The following is a 26,521-nucleotide window of genomic DNA, read 5'->3' as shown; positions in this document are numbered from 1 at the left end:
GTTTACATCCTTTTTGTGAGCATTTCTCCTTTGACAACATAATCCATCCACCTGACAGGTGTGGCATATCAAGAAGCTGATTAAACAGCAGGATCATTCGATAATAAAAGACCACTCTAAAATGTGCAGTTCTCAGAACACAGTACCACAGATGTCTCAAGTTGAGGAAGTGTGCAATTGACATGCTGACTGCAGGAATGTCCATCAGAGCTGTTGCCAAAAAATGTCATGTTCATTTCTCTACCATAAGCCACCTCCAACGTCGTTTTAGAGAATTTGGCATTACGTCCAACTGGCATCACAACCATAGACCACGTGTAACCACGCCGTGGCTGGAGTCCCCGATGATCTTCTTGGCCTTCCTGCGACATCTGAGTGCCTACCTCCTCCCTCTAGACCAGGGACCAACAACTAGATTCAGCCTCGGACTGATTTTTTCTTGAACATAATTACCAGTCATTTGTAGACTGCAAATTACCTGCGTGGGAATACTTGGCAACAGATTTCCAAAATTAAAATCAATTGGAGCTGATTTCCTGGTGTTTTACAGTCTTATCTCCAAAAATGAAATGTATAAATGATAAAAATCAGAAAACTTGGAGACAAATAAAACCAGCGGCACCAGTTGGGGAACACTGCTGTAGGACGTCTCGTTGTTGTTGGTAATCAGGCCTATTACTGTTATGTTGTCAGCGAACTTGATGATGAGAGTTGGAATTGTGTGAGGCCACGCAGTCATGCGTATACAGGGAATACAGGAGGTGACTGATGACGCACCCTTATGGGGCCACAGTGTTGAGAATCAGTGTTGAGTTGGTAATGTTGTGAAAATTCTGTGCAACTTCCGGCTCATGTTTACTGTGAACAGTGAGGCTGTACTCACTTTAAGTTCATTTTAACAGTGGTCAAGTAGGCTACTGTGGCTATTTGATCATAATGTAGCCTTACCAGAGTGGAGGAAATGCATCCCATAACATTTTAACATGGAAATAGCTGTTCTATCATTCATAATAATTTTTCTCCAATTACAAAATGTCCAAGAGAATGAAACATCCTCCCCAGACTTTGTGCGGTTGCTCCAAGCTCTGGGATTTCCGATACTACTTAAGCCTGGTCCCAGATCTCTTTGTGCCATCTTGCCAATTCTAGGTCATTCAGTACAAACACATTTGGGGCCAGACTAGTGTCGCATGGCCTGGCTCAGTTCAAACCAGCCTGGGCCTTTCAGCTACCACCATCTAAAGGAAGAACTAAGCGAAAACAAGACGATTGAGGTTGCTGCAGCATAAATAGCTGTAAACAGTGCAGAAATAACGAGTGCAGCGTCAGTGTTTTTGGAAGCGTGTTGAATCACGGCTATGATAAATGTTATTGTGAAATGACCAGTCAAAACAAGGAAGTGACATTTTCTCAGTGTTCTTGTTTCATCAGGCTTGACAGACTCTTGGTGGGTTGAACGAGAGGTCATTCTAGCCATGCTGAACCTCCGTATGAGCTTTAGACATAGAAAAGTAGAGAGACGGAGGCAAAAGTGCAGACACGGAATAAAGATACAAATCACCTTACAGTTTTCTTTGGGACAGCATTAGCTGTGAAGCGCTATGTGTCTACATACTCATTCTACAAGCTTTAGCCATAGGCCTACTGATCGTTCTTTACCTTCAGTGAGCGCACTCACTGTGCATCCAGTCAGTTAAACATTTACTATGGGGGGGGGGGGGGGGGGGGGGGGTGGCAGACCTCAGATTTGCACTAGTGGAAAGAAACAATCCCAATGGCATCTAAGAATTTGAAACGTTTTATTTCCTGAGGTGCAGTTTGAACATTTGAGCATATATCTCTACTTAGGGCCTGACCAGCTACAGATGTCTGCTTTAACTGCTGTTGCTTTATTTCAGTTCAAAATAAACGTGAGTGCTATTTCACCGAGGGGGATTAGATTACCTGTGGTCGGTAATCAGTCATTTTCGCTAAACCCATTTGAATTAGGACCAGTGTGAATAAATGCCGTCTCAGTGATTTTCACAGGCATGCACGGCTCTGCGGACCGCAGCGACCAGTCAGCTCCCTGTTTTCAAAACCGACGCGCCCACAATAACATGTCATTAACTCTGACAGAGACAAGTCTCCCTGCATAAAGCCATCTCATGTTTTCGCAAATCAGTTATTTTATTTTATTAACCTTTATTTAAACAGGGAGTCACATTGAGATAACTCTTTTACAAGAGAGCCCTTAAATCTACAAGGAAATCGTGGCGGAGATGAACGTTTTGGAGGCTAGATAGAGGACTGTCCTGTGTTCATTTGAGCATGGGCAAACCGACAGAGCAGCCGGAGCATATAGGCAGAAAGACAGACAGGCAGAGGCACACACACAGCATCAATGAACCAGCCCGAGGACCCAATGGACCCAGGCACCAGACTGAAGCCTTAATGGACCAGCAGTTGAGGACCGCTGCTTTTCCTTTCATGCTGGTTTTCTTTAGGGGGATTTCGATCGTAAAAAGAAAAACACAGAGCCTTTCGTTTGGGCCTCCGAGGCTTTTTGGGAGTTGACTCTGGAATGCACCCGCAGCTCTGAGTCGTGCAGGATGAGACTAAAGGGAGAGTAGTGTGTGTGTGTCTGTCTGACCGACCACACTCTTTCCCCAATAGAGAATCTAAGCATAGCCATAGTTCAGTCGTTTTAAACGGTGTGTTCTGTGAAAGTTGGTTAATAACAGTTCTGGATAAAGCCCAAAGAAGACATAGGAAGACAGTTCCTTTCCCATAGTTAGTAAGACAAAATGGTATCCTCCGTGACATATCGTATATCACCTGTCTTTGGTGTGCGTCTACATACTGGACAATGAGGCGGGTGTTGACGCTATGACTCCATGTGTTCCCCAGCGCTGCCGTCACATACCCAGAATCCCTCTCATCGGATGCTGCAACACAAACAAACATTCCAGGGGTTGAGTTCAACTTTGAACTGCACTTACACTTGTGTGATGTTATCTTCATTTATTTCATACAGGGGTCATACCATGTCATTTCAGCAAGCCATGACACCCACCATCAGATTGTTCTGAAATAGTTTCTGTAGTTAGAAACAAATAAGATTAGTATTCCTGAAACTATTTGTTGAAATTAATTTGCTCTCTGAGAAATTAAGCTAATTCATTGCACCCAAAATTGGCCATTATAATTTGTAGGATTCATATAATATTCAACTATAATACCCAACATCAGATTTGGATCATAATTCTTCCTAACAATTAGTAAGACATGATGAATCCAATACAATGATCAAAAGCCACTCACGGGCCCCCCACCCCAAAAACCAGTATACAGTATCAGTGCTCTATGTCTGACAAGCTGCTGCTTGGAGTATTGCTTCTTCAACCTTTGTTATGCACTCCATGTTTTTTTTCCCCCTGTTCAGAGAAATCAGCCATTGAAGCTTGCAATCTATACAATAAAATAGTGTGAAAGTACCACATTTTGCTCACTAGATGCCGCTGCACCTGCTACTGCAACAACTATCAATTTTGCTGGTCTCTTGTGTTTATTAAATGGATTACAACATTTTCTTTGCAACTTTGGGTAGAAAACCAATAGCTTTTGCTCACGATGAAAATAAATTGTGGTAAAGAATGCAATCTACTAAAAATAAAAATAAATGGCCAATTTGGATGAAATCAATGACCTTCATTTCAACAAAATAATGTTTCAGGAGTGCTTATCTTATTTGTTTCTAACAACAGAAACTATTTCATAACAATCTGAGATGTTGGGTGTTGAAATCCTCTTTCTTGTACTTTTTGAGTTGGAATGACTCACTGACTGTACAGAAACTTGGCAAATTGCAATCAATTTGGAAACTGCAAATTCAAAACAAACTGCCTTGAAGCCTGAAAAACATATCACTATACAGTAGGTAATGTAAGTATTGTCATTGATTCATCCCCATGATTCATCATTATTCCCAATTTCCACTGTGTGTGTGTGTGTGTGTGTGTGTGTTTGACCCTGCAGGCTATGTAATGACCATTAACCAGAAGACAGCTCCAGTCGCCTGACACACTGTTATTATTGCTTGCTTTTGTGTGACCATGGTTCCCTCTGCTCCCATGACACCAATAAACCTTGGCTGGGCCTGGGATGCTAATTCTGTCTGCTGAAGGATGAGCCCTGGCGGGTGGCGGTGTGTGTGTCTGTGAGTGTGTGTATGAGTTCTCGAGTGTGCATGTGTGTGTGTGTGTGTATGTCCGTGAGTGTGTGTGCATGTTGCTGTGTCCTTTTCATCCTCTTCCTTGATGTTTTTTTCCATGGAGTAAGCAGGGATTCTGCTCGCACAAGTGTCCTATCAGCAACTCTCACTTCCTCAAAACATTTCCTGTGGAAACGTGTGCAAGGCAGAGAAAATAAAATAGCTGCACGACCATGTGACGGAAGTTCCCCCGGCCGGGAAGAGCAGCAGCAGCAGTAGAGAGAAACGATTCATTTTAATATCACAATATACTAGGTAGGAGACATACAGTAGACTAGAGTAGTACTACAAACAGGGAACACTGGTTAAAGGCAATTAAGTTGAGATAGGACTGAATAAACTACGGGACAAAAACAAAAGACACACAGTACTAGAAGACCAGCGGTTTCAGAGTCAAACCAAAGTGGAATATAACTGAAAGCATTGGGCCTTAGTGCATCTAGCTAACCATTAGGGCTCTTTCACTAACATAATCAGTGTACAACTGGCTCACGAGTTTGGGAGCTGAGGCAAAAGAGACGAAAAGAGAAGGAAAGAGAAGGCCGGAGGGACTGAGAGGCAGACTAAACAAACTCCATGTGCGCTGCAGACATCTGCTGCACAGCTCCCTGGAGAAGGATGGGGGGGGGGGGGGGGGGGCATGATATCAGCCTCTTTCCCCTGCTTAACTCCCCCTCTGCCTGTTAGACAGACCTCTAACACAAACACCCAAACCATAACACACACACACACTCCTTCATTCTATACCCCTAACCCCCATCCTAAACCTCCCCTGATCCTACAAAGCCAGCAGCCCACACATTTTCCCACAACTGGCCAGGAACAGAGAGCAGATAGTGTAGAGTCCAAAATCCTGTCCAGTGTTTCAACACACTGTCTATGTAACGACTTGTGCTCGCTGGATGGCTCCTCGAGTGCCACAATAAGTCCTAGCGCAATAAAAGTGTTTTAAAACAACATTCAAGGACATGTGTTACTAATATATAGCTAAAAGGCCTTGTCCAGCTTGTGTATGACAGAAAACCATACAGTGTTTGCCTCTCTATGCTAATAGAAAGAATGGATATCATATGGATGGATAGCCATCTCTGATCGAGCGAGAGCTCTCTGGAAAGGCTGCCCTGCTGTGCAGAGGAGGAAGTGGCTCAAATAAACATGTCCAGTACAGATTTCAACCTCCCCCTTTTCCCCTTCTCAACAACTCTCTCACTCAGCATCCCATTCAACTTTTCTCTAGTTGTTTCTCACAAGCTGTTTATCTCTCTCGTTCTACAACAAACCCAACCCAATTGGCACTCCAGGCAGGCTAAAGCAGACATAGTATTTGAACCCAGGTCTACAACCCTCTCTCCCCCTCTGCCTTCTGTTTTCCTTTACCCTCTGTCCCTTAGTAAACCCTATTGGTCTAGTGGCTGGAAAGCTCTGTGCAGTGTGGCTGTGTGTGACCAAGCCTCGAGTGTAAGACAGGCGGTCGATTAGGGCGACTGGTTGGGGGGGGGGGGGGGGTGTTGCTGTGTGTGTTGCTGGCTGGCTGCACACAGTGGCTCTCCTATTAGAGGCAGTGGAGGAGCTGAGGGGCTTGGATCATTGCAGCCTCAGTCACACACAGTCAATGAAGGAGCCCTGCTGTTGACAAAGAGAGGATGTCTGTATGTCTGTCCGCTGAGCCCTGCTGTTGATTAAGAGAGTGTCTGTCTGTCTGTTGGGCCCTGCGCTTGACAAAGAAGCTGTCTGTCTGTTCATTGCTGACCTGGGTTCAAATACTATGTCTGCTTTAGCCTGCCTGGAGTGCCAACTGGGTTGGGTTTGCACTTTTGAGAATATTCTATTAGTTACATTGCACCAGACAAGCTCAGTCAAACACAGCTCAAGTATTTGAAATGATTTCAAATAGTATTTTGAACCCAGGTCTGCTGTCCTCTGGGCCGTGCTGTCTGTCTGTCAGTCAGTCAGTCTGCTGAGCCTGGCAAACAGAGGCCAACTGTCTGTCCGCTGGTCCCTGCTCTCCCACAGTGACTGGCCTGTGGCCCCCTCACTCCCATCTAACCCTAGAGGGAGCACGGGGTTAAACCACACCGGATGGCCCAGTTTAGCCTCTATTAAAGGCTATTTTTATTTACACACAAACACCCCGCACAGAGGCAGGTGTGCACACTCATACACACACAGAACACTTCACAGGAGCATTCACACAGCAACAAGTCCCTCCATGCACGGAGTGACCGTATCATTACTTAGCTGTGTTAAGTAATGAGCTCACTTCTCACACAAAGATTCCCTTAGGTGGTTGATTCCTCTTTAGTCCCTACCCATATTTAGATGATTCATACGCTTCAGTATAATCTTGGTTACCCAGAAGTAAAATTCACGTGAAAGTTGTCACTTCCACAAGAGATTAGCTCCAACACTACGTTTACTTTTCATCATGAAGTTTATGTTATGACAAAATAAACGCTCGTCACAATGACCTCTCTCCCCCATTACACTAGGAACACCAACCCTCATCCATAACTTTAAGCTTTACACTTGCTATTGTGAACAGCTAGCTCAGCCAGCTAAGAGTTTGGGGGATTTTCTATGCCTTGCCTTGGGCATCGCCTGTTTCAAATGCTGGCACCAAACTACTGTTGGCACTGGGCTGGCTATTGAGTTGAGTTTTCATCAAAATGAGGTCAGAAAGAGCTTCAGTTGGACAACTGCAGTTTCACTAGATTAAACACAGAGAGCTAGGACAGACCTCATAGGCATCCAATGTCCCTCAGAGACTGAACTCTTTTCATCTCTAATATTACAAATATCTACAGAAATAAATCTTTCCGACATGAAAAAAAAAGTGAGGGGGGGGGGTTCCAATAATGAAATGCTACCCATTCAGCTTCTGGCACATAACACTGAAGACAAGCAAAGGATGATAGCAATAATCAGACATACAAATGCAATAATACATTCTCTCTGTACTGATAGCTGGGCTAGAGCATGTGTATAGGTCAGTCCAGCAACCAACCCATCTCTACCTAGTAGTTTCTCTAAACACTCATCAGGCCTCCGCAGTACCAGAGGCTACCTAAAGCCCACTTCAGGCCCACCTGAGTCACAGTACTGATCCTAGACCAGGTAGAAACCAAACTCCCCCTTTCCCTCTCCTCAGACTAGACAAAGGGCCTTTTCAGACCTTCCATCACGCTCGCCACCCCAGCCAAATCCCAGGAGACCATCGATGGGAGAATCACAAAGGCGACGGAGGCTGACATTTGACTGGAAACCCGAGACGCAGGGATCTCTGGTTGAAAACAGCATAGGTAAAAACCTGCTTGCACGAGACAAAAGGGAGAGAAAAAAGGTGCGGGAGATAGAAAGGGAGGGATGGCGGGGCTAGAGAAGAGTCAGACCCAGGGAAAGGAGATGTGAATCTGATTACATTAGCAGAGAGGGGTGAATCAGATACACCCTACTGTCGAACTCTCCCCGCTTCACCCCTCCATCCAAGGACATATGGAGAGAGAGAAAATGAGAGCAAAAATTTAAAGAGAGAAAGAGCGAAATGAGAAAGAGGCAGTCCTTCCTCGAGGGGGAATCACGGTATTTAATGAGAGAGTGTAGTTGGTGAAAGAGAGAGTACAGTTACAGGTCAATGCCATGTATCTATTAGATAACGTAAGAGAAAGAACCCGTATCCCTTTACTCAAAAGCTAGCTTCAGCATAATGTTGCCCCAACATTCACTGGTCCGACTACACCGCCTGAGACACAGATACATATCCACACACAGGCTATACTAAGGGAGTGATGAAGAGGGGGACATTATAACAATACAGGATACAGGTCATAGAATAGCTCTGTTACCAATGTGATGGTAAACAGTAAGATCAAACAAATCTCCGTGACCCATCAGAGACGCCCCATGTGTTTCAAAGAGTCACACGCAAGGCGACCGGCTACAAACTTCCTCTGTGCATCACTACATTAGTATGTGTTGAATCCAATGTTTCATTGGATGGTTAGTATTGCAGTTACATTCAGATGTGATCAGTTAACATGGAGGCTATTTCGTTTGTGTTTGTTTACCTCCCCTGAATGACGCAGCGCCTCTCTCTCCTCGATCGCCCACATGCGTCGTGATCTGGTTGGTCAAGACCACCTAGGAGGGAGAAAATAGAGAAGCATGAAGAGAATATCATGACGTTAATACCTTCCACAGAGTGCTGGTTTGCCATGCTAAATGTTCATTTCAAGCTTTTTAGGCAATATCTCAAAGCAATATACCTTAGACTATGAACACAAAATATACCCAAATTATTTTTTGGAGTTCTGGTAAGTTATTTCTTAAAATGTGTTTTACTTGTCCTCAGATGACTGATGGTCAATAGTAGGTTGGAGGTCATCAACATTAAACGATATGGATGGTCAATATGTATCCAAACCCAACCAAGCGGGAGACAAAAGTATTCTGAATATCATCCGGTCCAAGTCTGACACAGCAGAATTTTGAGTAAATTCCCTCGAATAATCAGTGGTGGTGGCTCAAAGTAGCACTTGGTGAATCAAATTGGCCTTGATAAAATACCAACATGATAAAACTGTTGCCAATACAACAGACTCATAAAAAGGTAGGCCCAAGGCCTACCGTCACATGAGCTATAATTGTCCTTTAAGCCTCCAGCTTGACAGAGCTACACTGTGCATGTGAGCCAACTGTGGCTGACATGAGTCAAAGTCCATATGTCAACAATAAGGCTACAATAATAAACTCATGTTTGGGCAGGCAATGAGCTCCCCATGTGTTGTTCTAACTAGGAGAAATCCAGAGAAACAACACAGTTAAACTATGAAACCTTGGCTAGGCAACAGATGTAGGATCTTAATTTGATCCAGTTTGGTACAACATGAAAATAACCTGAAGCACCAGGAACTGTGAACTATAATTAATGAACAATTGTGTAGGGGTCGATACATTTTTCATAACGGAAAATATGTCTGACATTTCAAATACATTTTAAACCGCAAATACACTACAAGTATTACATGTCCTGAATTTCACAAAAGTTCTCCTGCAACAGGGTGATCAAATCAAGATCTTACACCTGTACATCCAGTAAACTCACACCAAATCAACAATTCCACACAACCTAGGAGTGGAATGGAAGCAAAGGGCTCCAATCTACCACAGTCATCCAGTCTCGCAAAATTTGGCACTGTGTCATACATCAAAACAAGAACTAGTACATTTAACAACCTGGTTGGTTTGGCCCTGGGTGCTAATAACAAAAGTCTTTACTTGTTTAATCATGATAGCCCTTATAAAATACTCAGTGGGCCACGAGCAAGGTAGGCTATCCTCACTGTGGTTTCTTGTCAGGGCACATTTCAGTTAATAATATGGAGGAGGTGAAGGCAAAACGCTCTGTCAAGTCCAGACAGACCTCACATGAACCACAAAATGCTTGTACGCCAAAACATGGGTGTGGAAAATAGCATATGACTTACACCGAAGCCTAAAGATTACACAAAGGCACACATACAAAATAAAGAAAGACAAGTTAGCTGGCAAATAGGTCATGAATGAGCTTAGATGTTTAGTATAGCATAGGATAGGCTTAGAGCCCTCAAATTAGACACACAGACCTCAAAGCCAGTTCCGCTGTGTTTATTACTATTTATTTTGTTCATTATTCGTCTCTAAATCGAGCAGATTTAGACCTATGACACCAGGTGGGTGCAATTTATTATCAGGTAGAACAGAAAACTAGCAGTTGTCCAACTCCAGACCTCACTCGTGGGGTAAGATTTTGATACCCCTGGCGTAGAGTATAGTATAGTCTATTATAAACTGGGTGGGTCGAGCCCTGAATGCTGATTGGCTGAAAGCTGTGGTATTGGCTGATAGCCACAGGTATGAGAAAACATTTATTTTTACTGTTCTAATTACGTTGGTAACCAGTTTATAATAGCAATAAAGCACCTCAGGGGTTTGTGGTATATGGCTAATATACCAGGGTTAAGGGCTATATCCTGGCACTCCACATTACGTCGTGCCCAAGAACAGCCCTTAGCTGTGGTATACTAACCATATACAACACGCCCCTCATGCCTTATTGCTAAAGTATAATAATATAGTATTAAGCAGACACTTACAGTGTTCAGTAACTATCAGGATGATCTTGTTGCTATGTAACGTCAAGGTATGTTAACATGTACATACAGTCATTACATTCTGACGTGGCCACTGCATCCTTTGCAGACATATAAAAATAGCTACCAGTAAATAAGCTGTCCATCACTACTATACACAGACAAGCGCCAGACTCTTAGAGCCCCTGGGCAACAGCTGTAAGAAACACCACCTGCTCACCTCTGGCGGAGTCCAGAGTCCTGTGTTATTAGCGGGGAGATGGATGTAAGAACTCAGGACACACTACCAGGGGACTGAGTAGGAAAGCTTGAGTAACACCGGCCAGGGACTAAGGTGGTGACTTAAGATTTGTATCTAGTGGAAAGTTCAGGGGAAAGTTGGGTTGGTAGACTAGAAACTGATTTGAATCCCCAGTGCTAATAGCCTGGCTAGGCCAGCAGTTGTAGTAGGTACCTAGTAGGTGAGGTGATACATCTTCAGTGCTTTCCTGCCCTCTAGTGTTGAACTGTGTTACTGACACGAATGAGGATGCACTGGGGTCAAATAGGGCACATTTATTATTCCTTGTGAGATATGGTATGGATTAGATATTTTATTCCATTTTAGATTTCAGGAAAACATTTCCTACAGAGTGCAATGCACTATTGCCTTTCACCCTTTCCTTCCAAATCCCACAGAGGGCAGGTTCATTTTGTCTTGGATTACTTTGTGATAACGCTGACATCTAGTGGCTGAATGGCGGTTCTGCAATATATTAGGCAGTCAGAAGTGGTATTAAGGGACTAATGATGTGATTGGGGGGGGGGGGGGGGGGGGGATTACTTTTTAAAAGGGTAATTATAATGCAAAATGAAGGAACATAAAATGACACTGATATCTAAAATATAACAGCCCCTCCAGAAATGAGCCCAATAACATATTGGCCCATATTATCAGTCAGGTGTGTTACTTAGCAATAATCATTATCACCTGATGTAGCCCATCTGATACAGAATAGTGTCTATAAATTAATAAATAGGCTGAGGGTTTCCAATCTGAATTTACCCCATCAGTCTAATTAGCTAGATCACAAAATCCTAACAGTCTCTCTTGTTGCTAGTTAGCAACATATTGATGACTTGAATGCCCCCCCCCCAAAAAAAAAAACATTCCACTGGCACTCAGCCAAGGATCATGTACTGTGAATATAAATTTGGCCTACCTGTTACGCCTGACCCTTGTTACATTTAGCACTGGTCTTCCCTATGCACTCAACCCAATGGCCAATGCTAATGCGGGTAAACCATGCCGCTGCAAAAAAAAACTATGGTTCTAAAAATGGTACATTTTAGCCTTCTCATTTCTTGGTTTAGAAGTAGAAGTGTAGCTTCGTAACACTTCAGAAATCGGTGATTCTCCTCTTTTAATAGTGGCCATCAAAACTGCTTTCAAAGTTGTTGTTTTTTAACGCGACTGCATTGAGAATGTTGTTCGACTGGACATGCATATTTCTTCCCCTGTGCGGCAATTTGAATGTGCCTCGAGATTAATATTACTTTCTCGCATAGAATGCAACAGGCTGAACAATTGAATAAGTAAACTATTCTGGTATGGGGTAGTCTAATTTTGCCATTGCTTGCTCGTGTTTTTGGCTGTGGAAAATGAAATGTGGAGAACAATTACAATAACCAAAGCAGGTACCAGATCTCAGCTCCACCTGGCTCTCATTTGGATCATAGGTGCCTTGTCTCAGATCCAGCCCAATTTAACCCCTGCGCACACACTCACAGGGATGTGAAAGGCCTGAGCCAGGTATTTGAGGGTGGCAGCCTCCTGGCCCAGCAGGTTGCTGCGGTGACTGAGGTTCCCAGGAAGTGTTGTGTCATACTCCTTCCTCACCACTGAGGCCACCGAGTCAAGAATCACCAACCCAGCCTTGGAGGAGATGATGTCCTCCTCCAGCCTCTCCAGTCTGGAAGGAACCAAAACAAAACTTTATCAATACCAATATCAGTATTAGAAATAGTCCCGTTCACACAGTTCGCCATCACCCAAAATGCTTCATGAGTCCAAAACACGCTTGAGGTAAGTGAGAGGAGACGATTGAATGACATATTTCAGAGAGACTGAAAGCAACATGGCGGCCTGTACCTGTCCAGGACATCCTGACATGTGAGCTCCTGAAAAAGGTGGACACGTCCAGCCATCTCCAACACACGCTCCTTCTCACAGAAGTAGTCTGGAAACCTGCTCTGAGCAATCTCCACTAACCTGGAAGTGGCAAGAACAAAACATTTTAGGCCACACAATGCATTTATAAGACACGGAAGATAAGATTATAGAAGACATTACATAATAGAAGATTATAAAAGATATGACAAGATAATGGATATGCAGGAGGGGAGAAGAGAAAAGGAGGATGATGAAAGTAAGTCCCAATCACCTCTCCGCTGAAAAAGCCGCCTCTGTATCTATGTAGATAACTCCGCTGTCGAGGCCACCCATGTACTTTGGCAGAGTGGCCAGCACACTGAGCATCATACACACCTGGCTCTTCCCACAACCTGAGGGGCCAGTCACCTGAAAGTGGGAAAGGAAGTTTGTGATACATTTTCTCTCTCCCTCCATCTCCTTCACCATTATAAACCTCATCACCATCTCTATACTCAGTAAGGAAGGTGTACAACCTCTGTGAGTGTCCCCCGTGGTAGCCCTCCCTGAAGCAGTCTGTCCAGGGCAGGTAGGGATGTGGAGAAACACAGGTCAGCCCTCTGCTTCCACACCTCCAATGCCTGAAGAACAATAACAATTTCATAAGACAGAACAGTGAAGTATGAAAGTGACACTGGTGATGTTGTTGTTGACTTACCGTGGTCATTGAGGGGGCACAGGCCTTGCTGACTGACTGAAGTAGAATCAACACCTGTTGGTAACTCTGCCCCGCGAGGCGCATCACCTCTAGAGGTGTGAGGGACAGCAGGTCCTGGTGACAAGGGGCATAGTAGTCACCGTTGCGAAAGGCATCTCGTTTCTACTCCATCTATTCTTTGATTTGAGAATATTAGATAATGGTAACATTTCACATGATATAAACTTGTAATCCACAACGCTAACAGCAACACCGAATGTAACAACCACCTCGAGAAATGAGACTCGACCTCTTACCTGGCAACTTTCAATTTGGTGGCGCTTGAGTCGTTCGCATACTTCGAGTGACACACCCGTTCTTCTGAGCTTTTTACTTGCCATAGTTAACTAGTTAATACGTAGGACATATATTATTTTTACAAAATGACAAACTCAAAGACACTGGTTTCCCCTTTTGTCTGTAACAAACTTGTTTTGTTAGCTAGCTAGCTAACTTCAGCAACAACGAGTGGCAAACGCTAGAATCTAATTGCTCTAGCAAGCAAATTATGGTTAAAATATAAGAAATTCCACGTTTTGCAACATGATTTAATTTATTTCACGGCCCTGCTAGCTAGTAACAAGAGTTCTGTTGCCTTGACAGCAGTGTGGCATATAAAATACACCCACTTCTGCTTCGTCTTCTTCTTCTTCATTGGAGTTTAAAGAGGGTTAGCGTCCAATATGTTGCATTACCGCCCCCCAACTGAACTATTGTATAAATCCATTACACTTGGTGATCACTGGTGAAAACAGTACCCAACTGTCATACTTGAGTAAAAGTAAAGATACCTTTATAGAAAATGACTCAAGTGAAAGTAACCCAGTGAAATACAACTTGAGTAAAAGTCTAAAAGTATTTGGTTTTTAATATACTTAGATATCAAAAGTAAATGTAATTGCTAAAATATTCTTAAGTTATCAAAGTAAAATAACAATTATAAATCATTTCAAATTCCTTATATTAGGCAAAGCAAACAGCCACATTTTCTAGTTTTTTATTTATTTACAGATAGACAATTTTCCTGTCCTGCTAAGCGTTCAAAATGTAACGAGTACTTTTGGGTGTCAGGGAAAATGTATGGAGTAAAAAGTACATAACTTTCTTTAGGAATGTAGTGAAGTAAATGTAAAAGTAGTCAAAAATATAAATAGTAAAGTAAAGTACAGATACCCGAAAAAAAAAAAAAAACTTAAGTTGTACTTTAACGTACTTTACACCACTGTTTGTGATACAAAATGGGAAAGGGGAAGTAGGAAAATATATATATATATTTTATTACCCTACCAACTACCATACACTCTTTAAAACCCACCATATTATTCCACTACTTTAACCCTATCTGATCCTACCCTAGGGCAACGACCTTAGAGGACATCACACTACCACTCAACACACCCTGTGAAAACTTCTGATGTCGCTGCAGCTGCCACCACAACTAGTGATGCCAATTTAGCAATTTTCAGACTACCCTGGCAACTTTTCTTTTCAAACAGCACCTAGCAACAAATTTAGCTACTTTTCAAAATGTATTTGGAACTTTTAGCAACTTTTGAAAATTGACTCAAACACAAAAATACACGTATTTCCCCTCTAAATGACACACAAACGATTGTCTCTGTCGCACACTCAGTCACAACACACGTGCCTTAAAAAAGAAGAAGTTTATATTCAAATACAGATCAACAATTTACATTCTTACATCATACAAAACAGAACGCAGGTATTAATGAGAAAATACTGGGGGGAAAAAACTAACAAAAAGATTAATAAAATAAAAAACAATTCTAATGCAATTGTAATGATTTAGGAACATGTCATTCTTGTTATTGTTTACTGGGGTTAATGTTTTAATAAAATTGTTAAATTCAATCAAAAAAACGTGTAATTTTGGTATAGAATTTTTGTTTGTGTATTTGGCAATGTTACGTTCTCCAGTTTCTGTGTTGTAGTAGTTTGTGTATTTGCATGTGTGTATTTCAGGAAATCACTTCCTGAAATCCCTCAAGCAGCTGATTGGTTGACTCCATGGCTAATTGGAGAGCTGACCCCGCCCCCTCGTCAAGACGCAGCTGTCTCCAATTACCCATTCCTTCTGAAGCTATATAAAAGCCAGTGTTCTGTTCAGAAGAGAGATCATTGCTGGGAGGAGATTGCAGAAATATTGATTGTAATATAGAGAATTCAATTGCTGTGTTGGTTGTTACTCAGAAAGTGATTTGGTATATAATATGTTAGTTGTTGCTGAGGGAGCTGATTGCTTATGTCTGGTATGTGTCAATAGGATGCACTTTTGATTATTGAAATGGTTTGCTATCCTGTTTCATTTGTTCCCAGGGGGGGAAGGCACCTAGGGAGTGCTTAGGCAAGAGGCCCGTGGGCAAACATATACCCGTAGTATATTCACTGTCTGGGCACACTAGGTAAGACCTGGGTGGACCACCCCCTTGTATTTTGGAAAACTGTCCAAGCTTGCTCATCTCCTTTTCTCTAAGTTCTTTTTTAATTGCATCAGCTCTGTGGTGCATTTAATGGCTACCACTGACTTTATATTTGAAAAATTCCCATCTACTTCCATGACCCGAGTCTTTCCTTGCAAAAATATCTTTAGCTAATGATGTGATGTTTTCAATGAGAGTAGCATCTTTAAGAAGTGTGTTTAATTAACAATATCCTCGAGTACCTTCGGTTTTTTTTTTTTTTTTTTGTAGCTTGTAAATTCAGGGAAATCAATTGATCAGAAAAGGGAGCCAATTGATGATCTACATCTATAACAAATTGTAACAAAAGGGGAAATTAGGAATAAATCTAGAATAGATTTACGTGACAGTTTTGTTGGGCCAGGTATGCCTGAAATAATGCCAGGCATCCTCACAGAGATTCTTGCATAATGTAATGATAATGTTATGAGGGTTGTGACTCGTTCTAGGAGGAAAACGATCAGCAGATGCATCAGGTGTTTCATTAAAATCCCCTGAAATAATTCGAAAAGCCTCTTGAGTATTTGCTTAAATCCTGCACTTTCCTGGTAAATTGGGCAAAAATGGTCTTATTAGGAGCAGGTGAGTTATGTCCGTATACATTACAGATTATGAAAATGGCATTGTCAAGTTTAAAAGTTACCATGACCCATCTGCCGTCTTGTGAAGATTTAAATTATAGAATGTTACCTTTAAACTTGTGAATAAGTGTCAAAACACCAGAAGAATGATTTGATCCATGACTGAAATAGGCCATATCTCCCCATTGTGCTTTCAAAAATTTCAAATCACGTTCACCCGAATGAGTTTCCTGAAGGACAAAATCTGCGTTTACAGTATAAAAATAAAGCTTTCCTTTTTGTAGGATTCCTCAAACCCCTAGCATTCAGACTAACGATATTTAGTGAATTGAAAAATAACTATTGCATTAAATAACACATTAGATAACAAGTATTAATGTGAACAATAAAACAAACAGTGAACCTTGAGAGGATTACTCCGACGGAAAACTACGCTCAGCTGAGGTAGCGGTGGTTAACAGAATAACAAATCTATTTACTTCCTTTTCTTTGGCAAGTGTTCATCAGTTGTAGTTCGAACAGTACATTTATTTGTGGCAGTACATTAACTGTACTCATGGTAGTACTCACAGTTCCAATTTGGTTATTGTCAACAGTACCCAGTAATCATTCTTCTTTCGATAAACGCGTGTGGGCCCTTGAACCCAAGGTGGCGTCGCTCTTCAAAGCAACATTGAGGGTTAGGTGGTTAACAGTTAAATATTGGCTCTTAATATTGAAAGAAACTAACTCTAACTTGTTTTATGGATATGGGATAAGTTTATATTGAGTTTTTGTCAAGTTGAATGGGAAGAACACGACAGAAAGACAAGAGTAGACGAAATATCCAAGTCTCACAGAAGACAGCAGACATGCTAGCTAGCCACAACGAGAACCAGAGCAGCATGGATACACAAGAAGCCGCAAGAGAAAGAACAAAACTGACCAGGATGAAATCCTTCCAACCTCTTTATACCTCAGACCCCAAGTTAAAAAAGTAAAAGAAGACATTTCCATGTCGGAACTTTTCTCTGCAATCCAGTCCCTGTCTACTAAACAAGACGCCACGCTCTCCAAAGTGTCCATCATAGAGCGGGCTACCGAAGAAACATCAAAGATCGATAATTTGTCAGAAACTGTCAAATCAACTCCACAAAATTGTGAGCGAGAACAAGGAAAATATAACGTTCCTAGAGAATGAGGTGAAGAAAATGCAATCCAAAAATAATGAGCTGTGTGAGAATGTAGCTGAACTTCAAAGGTACTCTCGCAGGTGGAATCTGAAAATCCAAGGTGTAAAAGAGGTAGAGGGAATTAGAGAAGTAGTCATTAATATCCTGGGAAAAGTGGCTCCGTGCATCAAAGACAGGCTAAGAGACGTGATTGATGTGGTACATCGGCTTGGTTAACGAAGATCTGATGGACCCCCTCGCAATATCATCTTGCGCTTAACTATGCGCCATTACAGGGACATCATATAGAAAATGGCCAAGGGGAACAAGTTTCTGGACGAGAAGAAGCTCCGCATCAAAGAGGCTCAGATACCGCAGGATCAGGCTACCAGAGAGAAGCTGTGGCCGCTTATACAGAAGGCACGACAAGAGCCACAGCACACGTGTCTGGCTGCAAAGGTGCATTGTGAGTGACGTCAGCAGTATGCGCTCAGCTCGTGCACAGGCAGCAGAAGGCCAGCAGAAATTTCAGCAAATTGCAAATCATTGTTGGCTGACTGCAGCAGCAGTAGTGCGGGTTCGACGAGCCAAACCCAATTAATATAGTTGGTCACGAATGTTTGATCTTGAACAGAACTTACAACATCAATCAACATGTCTCAATCAAAATTGTACAGCAAAGAGTGGGAGTCTGTCTGTACCTGAACAAATGTCAAGTCATATTTTTTGCTGAGATGGCCAGTCAATTTGAGTAACATTTTTGTGTAATGACGCAACGTCTTTTAGCAACAAATCAACCTGCCTCTAGCAACTTACCATGAAAATGAGTTGGCAACATCTATTTTCTGTGACTTATGTTCCATCTCTGCAGTACATTTGATAACCATTGCTATGAACACTAAGAAACCCACCTTATTGAAACATATGTAACTCATTGGCCTATCCCTCTGTTCTGGCACAGATCTACTATTGACAGAGATCCTCTCAGAATCCCTCACCCTTAATCCACCCTCTACTTTCTTCACTGCCTCAGCATACGACTTCTTCTTCACTACTCTGACCCTGGCCACCTTAACCTGCCTTTCTCGCACCGGACACCTCCGATCCCCAGCAACATGGGTACCCGTACAGTTGACACACACAACCTTTCCCACCAAAACTACACATTCCTCTGTCCCATGTCCTCCTGCACACTTTCTACATCTTGGAATCTCCCTCCTACACACTGCTGCGACACACCCGTAAACGTAGCACCTATAACACCGCAGTATATTCGGCACAAAAGCTCTAACAGAGTAACTCATATATCGTGACATTACTTTGTCAGGTAAAGACTGAATCAAAGCTCAAAAGAACAGACTGTTTCACCACGCTCCCCACCGGATCTGAGTCGCACTAGATGGCGGGCGTCACAAACACCACGAATCTTCCTCTTAAATTGCTTAACCTCCACACTTAACGCTACCCCAGAAATCCCTCCCGTCAATGGTGCCTTGTACCTAAACACAAAGCAAGATACAGATCTTTCCACCAAGTTGCGTTGCACGGAGCACCTGCTCCCTCTGATCACAAACATCACAAGTCCAATTTGGGTTACCTTCACCGACTCAACAGCACCCACCATCTATTCCACCCAACCTGAAACCACCCATGCATCAGCCAAAAGTCCTGGTTCCACCCTCTTCAAAAATATCTCTCGCACTGGACCTAACTTATCTTTATCATAACCATGTCCATCAATGCAAGGCTCGGGCGCCAAGCTCCTCACAACACCTTCTACCCTTTCCATTTCACCTCCAGAACTTAAACTGTCATCCAGCTCACTCTGTTTGAACTCGACACCAATCTTCCCCGTTGTTATTACTGGCTTCAACAGATTCACACCCATCCTCTGCCTCCCTCAGTCTTTTCAACCTCCGCTCTCTTTTCCTCCAATCCTCCTCCCTTAACCAATTACCCGACTCCTTCTGAAAATATTAAAATTTCATCTCTTTTTAGCCTCCTCGAGAGACATGTTAAGCCCTGTACTCCGTCCACTTCAAACTCGTCTGACCCATACCGCCACTTCGCTTTGGATTTTGGTAAATGTAGTCATATGGGACTGTCAAAACCACTGCACTGGGTCCCGATGCAGTCTTTTTTAGGCCTGGGTCAGCTTGATGCATTTCTCATGAAGAATTAATAGAAAACAAAACACATTCGTTCAAATAAAATATATTGAACATTTTGTACTATTGTGATGTGGTGAGACTGTAAAATAGACAGCAGCAGCAAACATCACGTCTTGAAGCAGTCTCACAGGGCTGTGTGATGAAATTCCAATCTCAAATAAATGACACCTTGCTTATCGGCTCTCTTTTTCCCTCTGTCTAGACCCCATCACTCCATCTCCCCCAGCCTGTGTCTGTATCAGTCCGTCTATTGTTTGGAGTGTGGCTAGTGCAGGATGGAGGCCCATGTAAGGCCATAATGGCAGGGTTCTCCCTTATCGCCAGAGAGATAAGAACCGCTTCTGCACCCAGAGGTTGGGAGCCGTGTCCCTGTCGCTGAAGTGGCCAGTTAAAATAGAGGATGACTAAAGAGTACTGATAAGAATACCGGTAGTTTGCTCTGCCAAGTTATCCCTAATGGGAAAGGGGCAACACAACAGACTATTGTGACAGTTTTTGTAACACATGTAAAACATCATAAGGACACTGGGTAGGGTTCAATATAGAGTGCATGGCAGAGGATAGGTAGAGACAGATGGAGGACCATGGGAGAGATCAGTCTGGAGACTGGGGAACGGAGCTTGGGTGAGGTCTGATCGTCTGCTATCGAGACAAAAATGTCCCTAACACCAGTTCCATCCATTCTTGGTCACTGAGCCAAAAGGTCCTCGACAGACCATTCTGAAGGTGTTTATTTTAGGATTAGTGCATTCCCAGGCTCCAGAGGGAAAGCAACAAAGCTGTTTCCATCTACAATGATTCTCTTCATGTGTGTTTATCTTATTATAAAAATACAATATGCATTAGTTGGATTTTAATGGAATGGTATTTCTCTTGGAATCAGATCAAGATTCAAAATGTAAATAATTGTGAAAAATGAGGTGGGCTGTCTGTCAGAGTCTTCTATCAGGCTTGTTGTGTAATGGGTGCGTGCTGGTGGCAGGGAAGTCAGGCGCAGGAGAACCAACTTCGTATAAACGGAGTCGTTTAATAAGTGCTCACAAAACTCCGACAACCAAAATATACAAAATAATAAAAGTGGGTACAAAACCCGTCACACACCAGAACATAACTTGCACATAACATACAATCAAACAATCACCGACAAGGACATGAGGGGAAACAGAGGGTTAAATCCACAACATGTAATTGATGGGATTGGAAGCAGGTGTGAAGGAAGACAAGACAAAACCAATGGAAAATGAAAAATGGATCAGCGATGGCTAGAAGGTCGGTGACGTCGACCGCTGAACACCGCCCGAACAACTCTTTTGAACAAATATCGATTATTATATTAATAGGGCATCATTTAGAAAACAATCCATTTAAATCCCTTCTCTTCTGAACAAATTCTAAAGCATGACTGTAACAACGATGGGCGGATTGGCCATCTGGCAATTCTGACAAATGACAGCCTGGCCAGAACATCTTTTATTATTAAGGTGGGCTGGTCGAAATTGACAGGTCCATGAGCCTGTTTTTTTAAATGAATTTTGTGCTATTTCTCTGTTGTCATAATCTTCTACATTAAGCATTTGTCTGAACAGTGGGCAACGGCCGGCCCCACTGCCAAAATGTACAATTTTTCTGATTGGCTGAGGTGATGCAGATTCACATCCAAAGTCAAACGAGCATCATCAAAGAGAGTGAGACCCATTCTGACTCTGTCAGTCACTCAGTCAAAACAGAAAAACGGAACGGTGGTCCCGAAAAACATAGGACCAAAAAGGCTGATGCTGCTAAATGTGTGAAATTAACCCGATTATTTGCTAAAAGTTCTGGTTCTGCTTGTCCGAGTGCTGAGTTTGTGAGAAATGATAGATCAACTGCCATGGTGCAGTCGAGATAGGAAGAAAACAGAGAAAGACACACTCACAACACTGATATAGAACCTAATATTTTGACTGTATATTGTATGCAATATGTTTCATACCTACTATAGGCCTGGTAGACTAATTAGGCAATGGGTATTTGGGGAACATTTTGACTCTAGGCTACTTGCAATATAGCCTAACAAGTCAAAATTGGCTGTTATAACACTTAGGTAAGGCAATAGCCATCTGCTAGACATTTATTTATACAGTGCTTTTTGCTAGTCATCATGTATTCAGTAAAGGTCCAATCAGGGAGTGTCTGTGTATTTGAATTGTTTTATCAATGTATATTCGCTTAAGAATTTCAGTCTCTTCAGCCCGGTGAGTTAGTCTATGAGCTGTAGAAACAAGTGACTCTGGTGTCAGATGACATTACATGGCCACTGCAGTGAGGGCTGGAAAGTCCTGCCTATCTCCCGCTTACTTCATTCAATGAATGGCCTGTCACTTTTGGGTGGAACAATATGTATATGTGTGCAGCACAGTCAAACAAAGCACAACGCTGGACATCCATTCGCATCCATATGAACTCGTCCGGCATCGTTATTCGACAAGCAGAATGTTTTATATTGAATTCAATAGAAGAAGAGAGAGGGACAGAGAGAAACTGGCAGCTCCTTAGATTGTCTCTCCCCTCTGTCTCTCTCTGTTTTCTTCTTTCGAATTATATGCAGCCTAATACTTAAACACTTATCTAAAGTGGGCAGGGGGAACAATTGAAATGCGCTAATTTTAAATATGTAGGTAGGCTGTTATAAGCAATTGGCCCTCTATAAGGCATTTATTCAGTGATTTTCTTCTTTGTCTAATTTATGTGTTTATTCATTCACGACTAGGATGGGTAGCACTTTATTTTAAGAGTCCATAGTAAGTCATTTATAAAGTGTGTGTTCACCATTTATTAATCATCACGCCCACATTCATAAACCATTTACTAATCATTATTAAAGTATTTTTGCAGTCCCTAATCTAAAGTGAGTGCTATTTTACCTTATAAATACTTTATAAAAGTTTTGAAAGACCCATGTAATTTCTCACAAAATTGACATGCCATTGGTAGACAATCTTGCTGTACCTGGAACAAGAACAGGAGGTTTAAGGAAATATATGTACATGTGTGAATAACTTGCTTACTAACATTTACAAATGTGGGAGTAATGAGTAAGAAATGTTGAACAAACGGTTTGTAAATGCCTTATAAATGGTTTACTCTGGACCCTTCAAATAGTGTTAACCTGACAGGTTTATTTATACGTTGGCTATATTTTATATATGTAATAGTAATGAACCCTTAGGCACTTATATTTTCAGCATTAGGAATATTTGTCTTTATCTAATAAATGTGTTTATTCCTTCACAATTAGGATGCTGCTGGGCCTAGCACAGGCTAGGAACATACAGACCACACACACTCACTGGACAGTTTTTTAGGTACACCCATCTAGCATCGGGTCGGATCCCCCTTTGCCTCCGGAACAGCCTGAATTTTCTGTGGCATGGATTCTATAAGTCGGAAACGTTCGACAGGATTGTTGGTTCATGCTGGCGCGATGGTACCACATAGTTGCTGGAGACTGGATGATGGTACACCGCCGCAGCAGCCTGTACCGTTGACACCAGGCAGGATGGGTCCATGGACTCATGCTGCTTACGCCAAATCCTGACTCTGCCATCAGCATGACGCAACAGGAACCGGGACTCGTCGGACCAGGGGATGTTTTTCCATTCCTAAATTGTCCAGTGTTGGTGATCGCGTGTCCACTGGAATCCATTCTTCTTGTTTTTTACAGATAGGAGCAGTAGCAGTGTGTGGGTAAAATCCCTGGGGAAGCCAGTGTCATACAGGACACCAGGGTTCCCCCAACTGGCGCCCAGTTTTATTTGGCCTCCCAAGTTTTCTGTAGAATTTTCATTGCTTCATTGGACATAATATACTGTAAAAACACCAGGAAATCAGCTCCAATAGATTTACATTTGGGAAACCACTGGGCCAGTAACTGGTTCAAATCCCCAAGCCGACGAGGTGAAAAATCTGTCTGTGCCCTTGAGAAAGGTACGTAACCCTAATTGCTCCTGTAAGTCGCTCTGGATAAGAGCATCTGCTGAATGACTAAAATGTATTTTCATGGATCATATACAAATATAAGCCAGGTTTGAAATTATTATGTTTAGTAAAATATTACGTGTTTGGCCTTCTTGCGGTGAATTTGCAGTCTACAAATGATTTGGAATTATGTTCCGCCCCCTCGCCCCCCCCCTCTGTTAATGACGTAAATCAATCTCAATGGGATTTGATAGGAGTGATGCCACATCCAAGCTGGCTTCCCTTGACACTTTTTTTGGTTCACCAGGACCATTCACAGTTGAGCTCGCTCAGTTTAGCTCAACGCTGATAGGCTAATTTTTTTATACTTTTTTGTCAAGGGAGGCCAGATGCTAGCTGACTTCCCTTGCCTTCAATGCTACAGGCGGCAACAATGTCATACTCTTTATGACCAGACAGCATCAGATTGATGGCCTACACATAGAGAGAGGGGTGCTGTTTCGCTCGCTCGGATGCTTTCTCCTGTGAGATACATTCAGCCTCTTGTGAATTGAAGTAAAATTATGAAACACAGAGAGACGAAAGAGAAATGATTGAATTTTAAAAAAAATAACGAATTGGTCACTTTTGGGGGGAGGCCTGACATCCAATGGCATCCATGAATAGACAGCTCAGAGGTGAGTGCAGTGGAGGTCAGAAGAAAACAGAGAGAGACAGATGTATTGCCAGTTCCTTAATATGTTGGCTCTATATGTAATAACAATTAACACAGACAGACAGACAGACAGACAGACAGACAGACAGACAGACAGACAGACAGACAGACAGACAGACAGACAGACAGACAGACAGACAGACAGACAGACAGACAGACAGACAGACAGACAGACAGACAGACAGACAGACAGACAGACAGACAGACAGACAGACAGACAGACAGACAGACAGACAGACAGACAGACAGACAGACAGACAGACAGACAGACAGACAGACAGACAGACAGACAGACAGACAGACAGACAGACAGACAGACCAGACAGACAGACAGACAGACAGACAGACAGACAGACAGACAGACAGACAGACAGACAGACAGACAGACAGACAGACAGACAGACAGACAGACAGACAGACAGACAGACAGACAGACAGACAGACAGACAGACAGACAGACAGACAGACAGACAGACAGACAGACAGACAGACAGACAGACAGACAGACAGACAGACAGACAGACAGACAGACAGACAGACAGACAGACAGACAGACAGACAGACAGACAGACAGACAGACAGACAGACAGACAGACAGACAGACAGACAGACAGACAGACAGACAGACAGACAGACAGACAGACAGACAGACAGACAGACAGACAGACAGACAGACAGACAGACAGACAGACAGACAGACAGACAGACAGACAGACAGACAGACAGACAGACAGACAGACAGACAGACAGACAGACAGACAGACAGACAGACAGACAGACAGACAGACAGACAGACAGACAGACAGACAGACAGACAGACAGACAGACAGACAGACAGACAGACAGATTGTCTGCAAAGAAGATGCAGAGACAGACAGACAGACAGACAGACAGATTGTCTGCAAAGAAGATGCAGAGACAGACAGACAGACAGACAGACAGATTGTCTGCAAAGAAGATGCAGAGACAGACAGACAGACAGACAGACAGATTGTCTGCAAAGAAGATGCAGAGACAGACAGACAGACAGACAGACAGATTGTCTGCAAAGAAGATGCAGAGACAGACAGACAGACAGACAGACAGATTGTCTGCAAAGAAGATGCAGAGACAGACAGACAGACAGACAGACAGATTGTCTGCAAAGAAGATGCAGAGACAGACAGACAGACAGACAGACAGATTGTCTGCAAAGAAGATGCAGAGACAGACAGACAGACAGACAGATTGTCTGCAAAGAAGATGCAGAGACAGACAGACAGACAGACAGATTGTCTGCAAAGAAGATGCAGAGACAGACAGACAGACAGACAGATTGTCTGCAAAGAAGATGCAGAGACAGACAGACAGACAGACAGATTGTCTGCAAAGAAGATGCAGAGACAGACAGACAGACAGACAGATTGTCTGCAAAGAAGATGCAGAGACAGACAGACAGACAGACAGATTGTCTGCAAAGAAGATGCAGAGACAGACTACACAACAGGGAGGCACAGAGGCACATCTATAGCAGTGAGGTATATCACCACGAGCTGGTTAAAAAGAGCTGATTAAAAAAAGCAAAGGACTATGTTTTTTCACCGGTCGATGGTACAGTAAAAGTTTAGTAATGCTGTACTATAAATGCCTCTGTTATGTGTCAGTAGCATTACCGACTGTGTGTATAAGTAGCTGGGGTGAGCACGGTGCGTGAAGTGATGTGGGCTGGTGTGGCTGAAATGCCAGGGCAGATTTTTTTCCGTCCCAGTCCCCCCTGGTAACAACTGTAACAACTGTCATGACTGTAAGGACAGGTACAAATCCTGTCATAGAGTCCGTCTGAACTTTTAATGAGACCACAAAAGGACTAGACCGTTTAGCCTCTTTTGGGATTCAAGATCATTTGTAGCAAATATCTAATGTACATATACAATGTACATTAGATATTTGCTACAAATGCAAAGAATCCACAGTAGCCAACAGTATCTACAGTAACCTACAGTATCCTTGGGACTTGTAGAGCGTCACTTAACATTCTGTCGAAGTAGGACAGGGGTAGGCCTATAAGAGAGTATCCTAACAACCACATGAAGCTGAAACAAACAGAGACGTCCAGTGTTGAAAAGATGAAGTGTGAGAGTAGAGGAACTGTCCCTGTTAGGTTGCAATGCGATTAATCGAGTTGACATACAGGGACACCTGATATAGAAGTGATGACA

The 26,521-nt window shown here is 42.7% G+C and overlaps 1 protein-coding gene across 3 annotated transcripts in view; it reads right to left on the bottom strand.

Annotated features, from left to right (window-relative positions):
* Positions 1 to 14,068, bottom strand: part of rad51b (RAD51 paralog B) — a 48,102-nt gene extending 34,034 nt beyond the window's left edge. The window contains exons 1-8 of one of the 3 annotated variants that reach the window (XM_020496781.2): positions 13,526 to 14,068; positions 13,230 to 13,343; positions 13,048 to 13,152; positions 12,804 to 12,940; positions 12,512 to 12,631; positions 12,149 to 12,332; positions 8,317 to 8,389; positions 2,818 to 2,927 (exon numbers count right to left, since the gene is read on the bottom strand). In XM_020496781.2, the coding sequence (XP_020352370.1) occupies positions 2,818 to 2,927; positions 8,317 to 8,389; positions 12,149 to 12,332; positions 12,512 to 12,631; positions 12,804 to 12,940; positions 13,048 to 13,152; positions 13,230 to 13,343; positions 13,526 to 13,609 (927 nt within the window). In that variant the 5' untranslated portion in view covers positions 13,610 to 14,068. Of the gene's footprint in view, positions 1 to 2,817; positions 2,928 to 8,316; positions 8,390 to 12,148; positions 12,333 to 12,511; positions 12,632 to 12,803; positions 12,941 to 13,047; positions 13,153 to 13,229; positions 13,406 to 13,525 lie in introns of all 3 variants that reach the window. The other 2 variants (XM_020496783.2, XM_020496782.2) reach the window with 2 other exon arrangements.
* Between the last annotated feature and the right edge of the window lie 12,453 nt (positions 14,069 to 26,521).

Source organism: Oncorhynchus kisutch, linkage group LG12, assembly GCF_002021735.2.
Source record: "Oncorhynchus kisutch isolate 150728-3 linkage group LG12, Okis_V2, whole genome shotgun sequence".
In the NCBI taxonomy this organism is placed as follows: Eukaryota; Metazoa; Chordata; class Actinopteri; order Salmoniformes; family Salmonidae; genus Oncorhynchus; species Oncorhynchus kisutch.
The sequence above is the reverse complement of the archived record's forward strand: the minus strand, read 5'-3'. Positions and strand labels throughout refer to the sequence as shown.